Source organism: Panthera onca, chromosome B4, assembly GCF_046562875.1.
Source record: "Panthera onca isolate mPanOnc1 chromosome B4, mPanOnc1 haplotype 2, whole genome shotgun sequence".
Taxonomy (NCBI): Eukaryota; Metazoa; Chordata; class Mammalia; order Carnivora; family Felidae; genus Panthera; species Panthera onca.
Window position 1 is genome coordinate 67,320,010 of NC_138345.1, and position 13,224 is coordinate 67,333,233.

At 38.6% G+C, this 13,224-nt stretch overlaps 1 protein-coding gene across 1 annotated transcript in view; it reads right to left on the bottom strand.

Moving 5' to 3' along the window:
* SLC2A13 (solute carrier family 2 member 13) overlaps positions 1–13,224 on the bottom strand; it is a 381,521-nt gene that overhangs the window by 293,171 nt on the left and 75,126 nt on the right. The window contains exon 3 of the mRNA XM_078449949.2: positions 11,651–11,859. Coding sequence (XP_078306075.2) covers positions 11,651–11,859 — 209 coding nt within the window. The remainder of the gene's footprint in view (positions 1–11,650; positions 11,860–13,224) is intronic.

Consider the following 13,224-nt stretch of genomic DNA (forward strand, 5'->3'; position numbering starts at 1 on the left):
AGACCTCACCATCCACTTCTCCCACAGGAACAGAAAGGCAGCTGGAGAAACATTTAGTAAGTACTTTGTTGATGTAAAGCAGGGACTGTATCTGGTGGTGGGGATGCAAAGATAAGGAACACTGAGTCATTAGTGAGACAGGAACGTGAAAATCAAAAGCTGAGTGCCACAGAGATGCATTACTGAAGTTCTGGGAGCAAGAGAAGGCAGGCACCAGCCCTGTGCGCTCAGAGATAAGGGAGTTCTGAGGAGGGTGGAAGGAGGGCTTGTTTGCCTGCTCTAGGAAATGCCAGGTGTGCTCCCTCTTCTTTGAGGAGCTCCTTGTTAATGAACCTACCACCTACTGCAACAGCCTGAATAAAATCGCCTCCCTCTTTGTCAATGCATTTTGTCTTCCATGGAGGGTATATCATCTTGCTTTGACTGTAATCCAAATAAAGGGAACAACAATTTCTGTTCATGTGTGAACGAACAATGGGGTCAAACCCTTGTGATAGGGCAGCCAGCCACAGCATCAGATGAGACCCAGCCCTCACCACTGAACCTTGCTTCTCCAGCCCCATTAGATCAAAGGTGACACTGTATGTCCTGATGGACCCATTAGGCTGTGGCTCAGCCTTTAAGAAAGCCACATACTCTGAGCAGTGGTCTCATAAAAGCTTATTGCTTCAATTATCCAGAGGCTTCTCTGCAACACTGCTTTTTAGGTTTTTCTGTAACACCACACCATGTGCACACTTATACACACGCCAGACACGTCTGCATGATTTACCATCTGCACAGAAATCAACAGGGACAACCTATTAGCGAACACTAGGTTGAAGAGGCTTCAATGCACATTTTTCAGAAAAAAAATGAACAGCATCCCAAATTAGTCCTAAGAGTAAAAACCGAAGCAACTGATAAAGTAGACACAATGACTAATTAAAGAAGGGATCAGCAAGCCAGCCCACAGGCCACATTTAGTCGACTTCCTATTTTTGTAAGTAATAAAACCTAGCGGGCACAAAAAAATGAGCTTTTGTTTTTATTGGCACAAAGCCACATTCATTCCTTTACATGCTGTCCATCCCCGTTTTCAAGCTACAATGGAGAGCTGAGGAGTTGCAACAGAGACCATGTGGCCACAAAGCCAAGTACGTGTACTTAATATCTGGCCCTTTACAGAAAAAGTATGTCAACTCTTGGAATCAAGCACCGAAATTCCTTTTTACTAAAAAGAGAAATAGCCCCAAACCTATTATATTAAAAGCAAAATTAGAACATCCTTATTACTACCTTCTCATTGGTTCTTTCAGATGAAACATCATTTTACACTTTGTAGACTCTGTACTCTCATGCAACACAATAAAATACCAGCATCTCCTGAACTGACCAGGAAGAAACACTTAAACATTTCTACTTCAGTCTTTTTCAAAAAGGTCCTAAAAGTAAACTGAACACTGAACTGTGTTAAATTCGCTAATGATGAGTTATCAAAAGGACTTAACACAGAAAATCCCTAATACCTACCAGTTCTCAAATGTAATATATTCTTTGTGAGAGATGATTTTTACATTTTCTTTGCAGAGTTCAGTTTGGACTAAACAGCCAAGCTCAGGAACTGCTGACTCTGCCGTATCCCCTCAGCTTCCACCCATGTCCCCTCCCTGCCCTGAGAGTCAGGAGGCATGCAGTCAATTGGAGTGCCTCTTCTTTTCTTTCTTGGAATGATGATGGAGTTTTGGCTCTAGCAAAATGAACTGGAAATGTCAATTTAAACCAGATTCTAAAGGATAACAAGTTAAGGAACTTGTTTCTGAGGAGAGGGACTGATCCTATCTGTATGTTGGGATGGTAACTCTGGAGGCCATAGGGAATATAGACAGAGAGGGAAGATACCAGAATGAAGGACAACATAGAAGACACTGTTACGCAGGCAGAGGGGAGTGAACACCAGAGACCTAACCCAGGCAATGACAGCAAGAGTGGGAAAGAGGAAACAGATAGGAAATACACCCCCAAGGTGGAAGCAACTGAACTCAATTAGTCAACTGACTTTGAAAGTTTATTGTCTTGTTGTTTCTATTTTGTAGTTATATTTTATATTATTTCCTTTCAGAAATGGAGGACCTTCTTAAGGAAATCTAATAGGTTCTCAGCTCCCTGTGAACAAGGACCACAACCCTATGTCTTTTTCAGTGTCTACATCCGAACTGGAGGGCACGGAGGTGGCATGAGATGCAGAGTTGGCCAGGTGGAAGCAGGAGAGACATGAGAGGCAGCAGAGTGGGGCTCAGATCTTGCCTCTTTCATTTCTTTGCTGTTCAACCTTCCCAGCTCTCCTTTTCCCAGCGCAATATGGATCATACTGTATAATTTTTAGTGTTGTTTCAACAGAGACACAGAGACAGAGAGAAACATGTATGTGCACACATACGTTTACATAAACAGGCATTCAGTAAAGAGTAATTGTTACTAGGGGTACCTGGGTGGCTCAGTCGGTTAAGCATCTGACTTCAGCTCAGGTCATGACCTGGCGGTCAGTGAGTTCAAGCCCCCTGCTGGGCTCTGTGCTGACAGCTTGGAGCCTGGAGCCTGCTTCAGATTCTGTGTCTCCTTCTCTCTCTGCCCCTCCCCTGCTCGCACTCGGTCTCTCTCTCTCAAAAGTAAACAAACATTAAAAATAAAGTAATTGCTACTAGCATTTTTACACTAGTATTATGCAAATATGAATGATGAATGTTAAGACAACCCTACAAAAGGCCTTTGCTTTCATAGAAAGTTGTTTTTAAAAGTATCTGCCCACCCACCCCTCAGGAAAAAGCAGTTATCGGATTTCATTCTCTAAAGAAATTTATTTTGAAGCTTTACTTTATTCTAAAAGATGTGCAGTGGGAGTCATTTTCAAGGAAATATCTTAAAAGAGTTCAGGGAGGGAAACCATACTGAAAATGTGAGACACTTACACAGCACTTTAATGTTGTTTTAGCTTCATAAACCTAGTAATTTTCTCCTCAATCTATCCTGCCAAATATATACTTCTCTTAACTGAAGGTTACTACGTTTCAAGCAATACAGATGCTGAGAAATTAACCGAAATGTACATCTTTGGTAGTGTTAGTAAGGTACTGATTACAAACATTGCTCAATGGGTAGATAAGAGGATTTCGAGTGCCTATGGTAGGGTAGAAAACGAAGGAGAAAAATAATGTTATCTGACCACCCTATCTCCCAAATATAAAGTGAATTTAAAATATTCGAAAAACAAAATAAGAGTAATTCCTTTGGTTTTTGAGAAACATTCTAGAAAATCTCTCCTGACATTTGTAAACAAGCAAGTTTCTTCAAATAGCACACGCCATGGCTATTAATATTCTGATTCCAGAGCTCCTCATTGGGACTGTCCCGTGACCACTGAAAAGTCCCAATGCTAGAGAGTGGCTCATACATATGCCCTCCACTTTGAGATAGAAAAACAGGGTTTTCTTCAGGATCTTCCTTTAACCTTCTCCAAAGACAAGGTAACCTTTAAAGGGCACAGCAATTTGTCTTATCTCAAGAAAAAAAAAAGTCTCCCGAGTATGGTTTTATTTACAAAGCAGACTACCACCTGTGCTGAATGGTGGGTTCACTGTTTAGGTGAAAATGAACTGCCCTGAAGCAGCAACTAAGGAACTACATTCTTTTTGAAATGTCTACCTAGTTGGGTATTTTCCTCCTGTTTCACTGTATTAAATACAAAGCATTACAAAACTGGATGAGGGACACCTGGATGGCTCAGTAGGTTAAGCATCCAACTCTTGGTTTTGGCTGTGGTCAGGATTTCATGGTTCGTGAGTTCGAGCTTCATGTCAGGCCCCCTGACAGGGTGGAGCCTGCTTGGGATTCTCTCTCTGTTCACCGCCACCCCCCCGCCCCCCATGTGCTCTCTATCTCAAAGTAAATAAATAAACTTAAAAAAAATGTGTAACAGGATGAACTTCACAATGTGTTGGGGGTTAAAAGAAAACTCTGAGGCAGTCAAAACTCCTTCACAGCATGGATTTTTTTTTAATGAAATATGGATTTAAGTACATCTTAGTAAGAAAGCAGAAAGATGAGCCTTTAAGTATTACCTATCAAGTTATAAGACAATCTGGATTTCCAATATAAATCAAGGAAAATGGCTTGAAAGCCTACAGGTATAATATGAAAAACGTTTCCTTCTCCTATGAGTAGGCTCTGTGCTGTTCTTTATCCCATGTAAAAGGTGAGTCAATGACATTTTAATGTAATACCTAAGAACTATTCCAATTCTACTTAAGATCTTAAACGTACTCTGGGGTTTAGAAAATCAAAGGCAACCTTTAGTAAAAGCTATGTTGAATTAAATAGTTTCTTTTAAATAAGTCATCATACTTAATAAGTTATACTAAAAATTGAATAGAATTGCATATTGTTTTAGTGGTCCAGCTTACAGCTTGTTAACACAAGGATATAGATTTACAGCAGCTTTTTACTTGACCTTTTGTTTTAATCTGTTTGCCATGAGAACGTATGATAATAGCCTCACATTTGGACAATTTTAGCAGTTTTACAACAACCTTGAGAATATTTGATACAGAAACGTTTTCTTCACCTATATTCATAAAATTAGGGGTCATCTTGCTGAAAAACAATTTGTCAATACCCATTTCACGTTCATCCAGTAAATAACAAACCTACTTTACTGTGGGCTAGACAACACTGCGCTACCATAGGAAGAAAATATAAGCAAAAACTACCAGAAATACTGGGGGAAATGACTACTTTCCTCTAAGTGCAACAGATGTCAATAGCAATGAGCATTCTACTGCAATGTCATGCTGGAATTAGATTTCTCAAGAATTTTTGGAAGGATTTCTACCAAAATATGATAAATATCTACCCTCTCTGACCTCTCTGCAGAACATGCTTTGCTGAAATAGCCACAGGCAATATCAATTCAGAAGAAAAGAAAATGACTTATGAGAAGATAAGATTTGATGACCCAATTGCAAAATCACTGTAGGGGGAAAAAAAAAGAGTGCATGCAGCTGTCCCTTCCTGATAGACGCGACCCCCTAAGAGCTGGACGTAAATCAAAACAGGTTTCAAACTGAGCTCACGAGAGGGTCTTGAATAAATTCCCCTCCCTACATAGTTCTTCCTCTTCAGGCTGGAGATCCAACTACCTGACAGGCAAAACACAGAACGGTACTTGCCCAGTTACTGAGGTGATTAGTTGATAAAATGTAACAATGCAAATCTTGTGGGCGAGATTTTTTTTTTTTTTTTTTTTTTTTTTTTGCAAGATTACACACTGTGCAGGTAACCTGAACGCCCTATAACAGCAACCACTGGGCCTGAATCTAATTTGTCTGAAGCATTTGATAGTGCCTGTGGGTTGATACTTCTCACATATGCAGATTAAGATTTTAGTGAAAAAATAGCCAAGACCAACATTCTCACTGATATTCTTCTGTTCAATAAATCTATTTTGGAAGCATCTATGGATCTCAGTGATCAAAGTAATATTAACTGTAAAAAAATTTTACCTATAATTTTTAAAAGACAGGATGAACAAAAATACTATTTTCCTTTAAAAAAGAAAAGGCCAGGGGCGCCTGGGTGGCTCAGTCGGTTGAGCGTCCAACTTCGGCTCAGGTCATGATCTCATGGTCTGTGAGTTCGAGCCCTGCGTCGGGCTCTGTGCTGACAGCTCAGAGCCTGGAGCCTACTTCAGATTCTGTGTCTCCCTCTCTCTCTGACCCTCCCCCATTCATGCTCTCTATCTCAAAAATAAATAATAAAACACTTAAAAAAAAAAGTAAAAAAAATAAAAAAGAAAAGGCCATATACATTTTCAAGTTCCATGGACTCGCCCCATGCTATAAACAAACACTTTGCAGGAGGCTGCTCTCCACTGCCTCAAGATGTGCACTCAGTTTCTCCCCTGCTTTGCTCCTTTTACTCCATCTGCTGTTGCACGAAGCTTCCCTAATGACTCCGTTCTCCCCAAACACTGCTTCCTTCCCCCTGCTTTTTGTTTTTTTTTTTTTTTTTTGTACTGGTTCTACATCAATATTTGCACATTTCTCTAGGGTCACAAAGATTTCCTGGATTACACTTTCCTTCCAAGGATCCTGTCTTAACACCCCAGGGCAGAGCAGAGCAGGGAGTGGCAGCAAGGTGCAGAATGTGTGAGACTTTTTTCCCTAAGCCCTGCCTATGGGGCTGCTTCTGCTTGGGCATGTTGACAGCAGCCTCTGCTTTCCTTTCACCTCATCCCAGGAATCTACTTCTTGTCCTCTGGTGCAGGATAAGAAATTGAAGACATCAAGAAAAAACAATTTTTGTAACTATGTGTGGTGATGCCTGTTAACGAGATTTACTGTGGTGATCATTCTGTAGTATATACACATACTGCACCATTATGTCATACACCTGGAACTTGTATATCAACTAGGATTATAGGAGTTATATGTCAACTATGTATCAACTAAGAAAAAACTGAATACATCATTAGAGAGTGCTGTCCAACAAGGTGTTATAAACCAAATGAATATACAACGTTCATTTTTAGATTCTTTCCTAAGATTGCCTTCAGAAGTGTCCTGTCTCTCTTGGTGACTAATTTTACTTCTTTTGTTATGAGACAATTACTGTTATAAACTAAAGCTCCTGACAAAGATTCTCTACTCTTCAATATGCTCAGTAAATGATAAGATGAACACTCGCTTCTAGTAATATAGGCCACTCCAACTTCCTACCCCGCCTAATGCATTTGCCCAAGAGAGGAGCTCCCTCCTTAAAGCATTAAGGCCATGTTTGTCAAACTGCGGGACACCTGTCCCAGGGAATGTACACGACAGGGTGATGGAACACATAAAGTCAATGGATAAACACTTTAGATATACTGAGAAAACACTTTTAAAGTTAAGTAAACAATTATGTTATGAAGCAGAGCACAAACTTTTGTTAATTACTAGGATAAAGCATAAAAATTCAAGTAAATGTTGGGCTTAGTGCAGTAGCCTTTTGCTATGGAACCCAGGCCTCAAGAGGCCAGCCTCTCTCCACTCACCTTTGAAGGGAAGTGGCAAAGTTCGAGAATCATTGCCTTAAGTGACTACCTAGGCCTCTCTCCAGTTTCTACCTCTGTTGTACATAAAAGATAGGAGGCTATTACATATCTATGCAGCATATAATAAACTAAGGCAATAATCTGTAAGAGATAAGCAACAAAATGACAGAAATGATACGTACATTTACTTTTAATTCTAAAAGCAGTAACTGTGTTCCCACTAGTTCAAAGCTTAGGCATAAATAAACCTAAGCATAAATAAAGATGAATAGTGAGTTCTTACTGCAATGTTTTAAAAATCAGGCACATGTACACTTTATAACTTCCAAGAAAATTAACCTGGTCCACTTAATGATACACATAATTTTGCACTTGCTGTTCCCTCTGCCTGGAACACTCTTCCCTTCAGTTCTCTACACTACTGATTCCTTCTCAGGCTTCACACTCACCTCTTCAGAGAAGCCTTTCCTAACCATCCCCCTTCAGTCCCTCTATAAATGTTATTATCTTGTTTGTTTCCTTCAACGTCATTACCACAATTTGTAGTTATCCTAACTATTTACTCTTTATCATTTGTGTGCTTCTTTCCAGCAGAATGGACTAGAACCTTGTCTGTCTTACTTATTGTCACATCCCCAATTCTACTGAGTGTCACTCAACAAATATTTTTCAGTGAAAGGCTGCTGCATGGTATTTAAAAATAAAGAAACAGGCATATCTCAAAGATTTTTAAAACTCTAAAAAAAAAAAAAAGATTGTGGAGCTATTATAATCTGGCTCTCTTTTCTTACAAACCAAGAAACAAAGTGAGGTTTGGCAACTCCCCAAAAATCTTTTCAGGATTACCAGGTAAAGGTGAAGCCAGGACAAGTCTTTCTCCTCCCTGTCTCCCACACAAGGGAGCTTTCCAACCAAGCTGTTACTTCCAGGCTTACTTTATGAGTCCTGCAGGATGTATAAACAGTGTTGAATACACATGGAAAACAATCATTTGCTTCTTTTTCCATCAAATGCCCTTTTTTCTTTTGCCCACTACAGTGGAGAAACCACATGCTACGGAGGTTGACCTTTGTGCCATGTGTAGAAGAGATGGAATACCATGACAATCCAATCCTGTTCTAAAACATGGCGTGTGAGCCATGCCTCTGCTGCTGACACAGCCAGAGGAGCCACTATATTCACTACAGAAGGTCACAAAGTGCATCTGAAACCAGAAGTAAATCCCATATGCACGGATACCTCACACATCCAGAAAATAAATTAACTAATACATACTTCAGTAGCTAGGCCTATTGTCCTCGATGAAGTCAAATTTAAGCTCCAGTGACCAAGAAAAAAAAAAATCCTATGAAAAGAGAAGAGTCACAGAAGCAAGTACCATAACAGTAGGAAGTCACTGGAAACTCCCAGAGAAGGACATGAAGACTGATCTGCAATCAGTAAGCTCATTTAGTAAGCTCACAGACAGGTAGCAGGTAACACCACATCTGACAAGAAAACCCTTCTCCTTAGGAAAACACAGGGATCACATACCACTTCTTCCTAACCTCCCGAAATATCAGAATATTTTGCCGTGGCTAGGCCAAAGCTCCTCCCTCCATGCAGCTGTACTCCACTGCCTGGAGTTCCCAAGCTGGAAGTCGGGGTTCAAAACTTACCTTGTCAGGATCCACGCACAGATGAACCCAAGCCACTCTCTAACCCTGCAACACAATGGCTGACTTGTCTTCTCTGGACCAGGGCGTTTTTATTATTTTGAAGTTAGCTGTTTCTTCATGTGTATTTGTCCACCTAGCCTATCATTTGCGAATGAAAGGTAACGGAGAGCCAGGACCCTGTCGGTTTAACACAAGACCTACCACTGATGTCTATTTTCCAACTGCACTGACAGAGTCTTGCTCCTGGACATGACAACTGCTGAAATAAAACCCACACTTGTGCAGAACAGGTTTTTCTCTGGCCAAATTTCTCAATTGTAAAAATTAGGCCCCAAAATTACTGGTGCTATTTAAGACTAGCAAATCTCCCTTATGAATTCATGCCATAAAACTCTTAATTCTGTACTTTAAAAAAGAACACGAGATTAATTTTAAAACTAATGATGATAGTACTCAAATAGTATAAATCTAGAAATGGATAAATTATCAATCCTATTAGTTACAAAGTTTAAAATATCTTACCCAAGCATGGGATAAATATTATTAGGATTCAGTAGGTAACAGTATTTAAGAAAAAAAAAAAAAAAACATGCCAAGTGTGTATATAAAGCAATATTGAGAAACAGGTAAATGGCTTAATATTTTATCTTTACCCAAGAAAAAGTGCCTTAGTTAGCTCCCAAAGACTTCTCATAAAAACTAAAGCACATGCAGATAACTGCAATATCTTCATCTCAAGTTTCTTAAAACAAACAAAAACTTTGGTTATACATATCAAAATTTTTTAATGTTTATCTTTGAGTGAATGAGAGAGAGAGAACATGAGCAGGGGAGGGGCAGAGAGAGAGAGAACATGAGCAGGGGAGGGGCAGAGAGAGAGAGAGAGAGGGAGAGAGAGAAAGAGAGAAAGAGGGAGACACAGAATCCAAACAGGCTCTGGACTTGGAGCTGTCAGCACAGAGCCTCACGCAGGGCTCGAACCCAGGAACAGTGAGATCATGACCTGAAGTCAGATGCTCAACCAACTGAGCCACCCAGGCGCCCCGGTTATGTATTTCAAATAGTCATGAAACTCAAACAGTGTGCACCATCAACAGTTGCACGGCTATACCAGTTGGACAAATTTTTAAGTAGTCAAAATCCAGCTACATCGTCAATGCTTCGTAGTAAAATCAGTGGTATCCCGACCCCTAAATGGGAAGGCTTTTTCAATTACATTGTTGACTTGTCCTTTACACGATAAAAACTAAAGTTCTAGATAGTATTTAATAGAACTTAATGCTCTGAAAGGTTATTTCTCCATACATTAGTACATGGGCTTCAAGCATACTGATTACTATAAAACCAAGCTCATATTTCATTTAAGCCACGGCTGAGGGAAATTCGGAGAGGAGCATAAATGAAGGTATTTGTAATTTAAATGGACATTTGAAATAGCATTTTAAAAATCAATGCAATGTTCAACTCAGTAACGGTGAATTGTTTTGTTAAAGCCAAGTTCTCTTTGATACTTGCACTAACATCTGACTCTGGAGATGCTAGCAGTGCCCGGCACATGGTATATGCCCAGAAACTCGTTTGTTAAAAATGACCTTCACTCAGAATCAGCTCACAGGTCACTGGGGCTTGGACCTGAGCAGACAACAGCATCACACAACTGCATTACATACATATAAAAGTGAGAAAACCGAGTGTGGCTAACACAGTGATGAGCTGTGTTTATTCTATTGTTTCAGGAAAGCACAGCTTTCAGTTTTACCAAAAATAATAGTAGGAGGAGAGAGGACAGACCTTCCAAGACCTGTGTGACATATATCAATATATAGCAATATAGCAATGTGGACGTCTGCATTTTCTCAAGTATGAAAAATAATCTGACACCAGTCAGCATCTCTGCTCGGATTACCAATTAATGTAGGGGCAAAAGGAAGGTCAAGAGAAAATGAGACAATTTTGGGAAAAGTGAATCTATCAGGGTAATGATTACTGTTGAGAAACTGATTATAAAGTGTCTACCTTTCCCCGTCATGTACATTCTGCAAATCACTTCCCCAAATAAGACTGTCAAGATTAGAGATCCTGCCTGAGAATTTTGCAAAAACTCTACATGATTTCTTCTCTGGAAAGAAATTCATCAACATAAATTGACTAAAAACTTTTTTTTTTTTTTTTTTGCTTTTCCAACATGGTGAAATTTTGATTACATAGTTAATTAAACATTTTAATGAAAACAGGGAAGCACAAAATGATTCCATAACTAGGGTCTGAAGGTATTCTTATTCTCTATGAAAACTAAACTGGAGCCTGGGTGCTTCAGTCAATTAAGTGTCCAACTCTTGGTTTCGGCTCAGATGATGATCCCAGGTTGTGGGACTTAGACCCGCGTCAGGCTCTGCGCTGACAGCATGGGGCCTGCTAGGGATATTTTCTCTCTCTCTCTCTCTCTCTCTCTCTCAAAATAAATAAACGTAAAAAAAAAAAAAAACCGATATGGAAATTAATGTAACACACGTCAACAAGGTATTTTTACTAAAGTGATTTTGACAATAGTTCACACTATGACCTTTTAGTTAATATGAAAAGGTCAATATGCATATATATATAAAATATACATATAGCTCAAAAATTACCGCCTGCACACACAATGATGACAACCATGTCAAGCATATCCAATTTTGAAAGAATAAAAGAGACTACACAAAAATAAAAATAGTAATTATGTGAGAACAGTGGTAGTATGGGAACATTTTTCTTTCTTTTATAACACTATTATATTACTTTTAAAATTAAAATATATTTATTTTGATTTGTTTATACACATAAAACCACTATATCATTTAGAGGTATTAAATAATAGCAAAAGAATAGTTTCTAGATAACACCACTATGCAATTTTAAGATTTGTGTAAGTATAAAATCTACATACCTGAGCCAACCTCTTTTTCTTCTTCTTCAATGTTGTTTTTGATGCTATCATATTCCTCATCAATGGTCTGGTTACCACGCATCTGAGATAAGATTCTACGGGCCTTCTGAGTCTGTCCTTTCTGAATCAGCCATCGAGGGCTTTCAGGTAAAAAGAGAAAGCCAAAAAACTGTATAGCTGCTGGAATTGCTGCAAGCCCCAGCATGTACCTGTAATAAGAAATCCACATATTACTGTAAAATTTGGACTTATACTAGCAAGGAGTATGAAAAAAAGGTTTGTGTTCACCACATTGGAAACAGGATCTAATATTAAATTAGAATGATCTTTTGTGTTTGTGTGTGTGTGTGTGTGTGATCAGAATAAAAAAAGGATATTTTTATGCTGTAGTGAGAAGCTGAAAAATGAGAAAAATCTGATTCTTCTCTCTCACAAAAATTACAATTAAAAAATGGGCAAAAGTCACAATAATTATATATATGCACTGTGAACCAAACACATCATGCAAAGCACCATGATCACAATCCCCTTCTAACACTAATATATATGATTCTGCATTTTACAATAGAAAAAGGAACTAAAAAAGAATCCTGATCATCTATTTTAAAAGATACACGTTTCATTTTAAAAAATGCCCGAATTTACTTATTTTTGCTCTTTGAATGATTAGTAATGATTTCATTTTGCCATCAAGCTTCACGTTCACCTTCATTAATTAAGGAGAAGCCTATAGCAGAAAAAAAAGTCAGAAGCAAATAATTATTATTAAGATGATACAAATATAGTAAATAAGCAGATCAGTTTAAATCCATCAGGGAAATAACAAAAATAGCAATATGAGTACATCAATATCAAAGATATCTCCAAAATTATTCTGACCACTAGACTGATCTCCTATCATCTCTTTGATGTTAGACCTCAATCTTTTTGAATGGAGGGGTTAGATTAGATAAACTTCAAGGTCTTCAAATGGAAACTTCTATGAATCTACGACAGGTGTTATGTTTTCTGTTGATCCAAATTCCCTGGGTATATTTCATGGCAGATTCATGATGGTAGAAGTCAGAGGGCCAATTGTGATTACATAACAACCACACCCACTGATAGTCATAAATCAATTAGAAGTCATTTGACTCAATACAGTTTTCAAAGCTATTCCAACTTTTAAGCTGTGTTAAATCCAAAGTGGAGTAAAGCAAGCCTTGATGCCTCTAGTAGTATATCTTTGTGAAATAAGTCCATTACTTTTCAAACAAATTCATTTTAATTCCACAAACAGCAGAGAAAAAAATATAATTGTCACATGGGTGTTAAGAATACCTCTCCAAGATATTTGCAAATGACATACCTGATAAAGGATTGTTATCCAAAGTTTATAAAGAACTTATCAAACTCAACACCCCCAACACAACCCAGTTAAGAAATGGGCAGAAAACACGACAAAACATTCTTCCAAAGAAGACATACATTCAGATGGCTAACAGACACATCAAAGATGCTGAACATCACTCATCATCATGGAAATACAAATCAAAACTACAATGAGATACCACCTCATACCTGTCAGAAAGGCT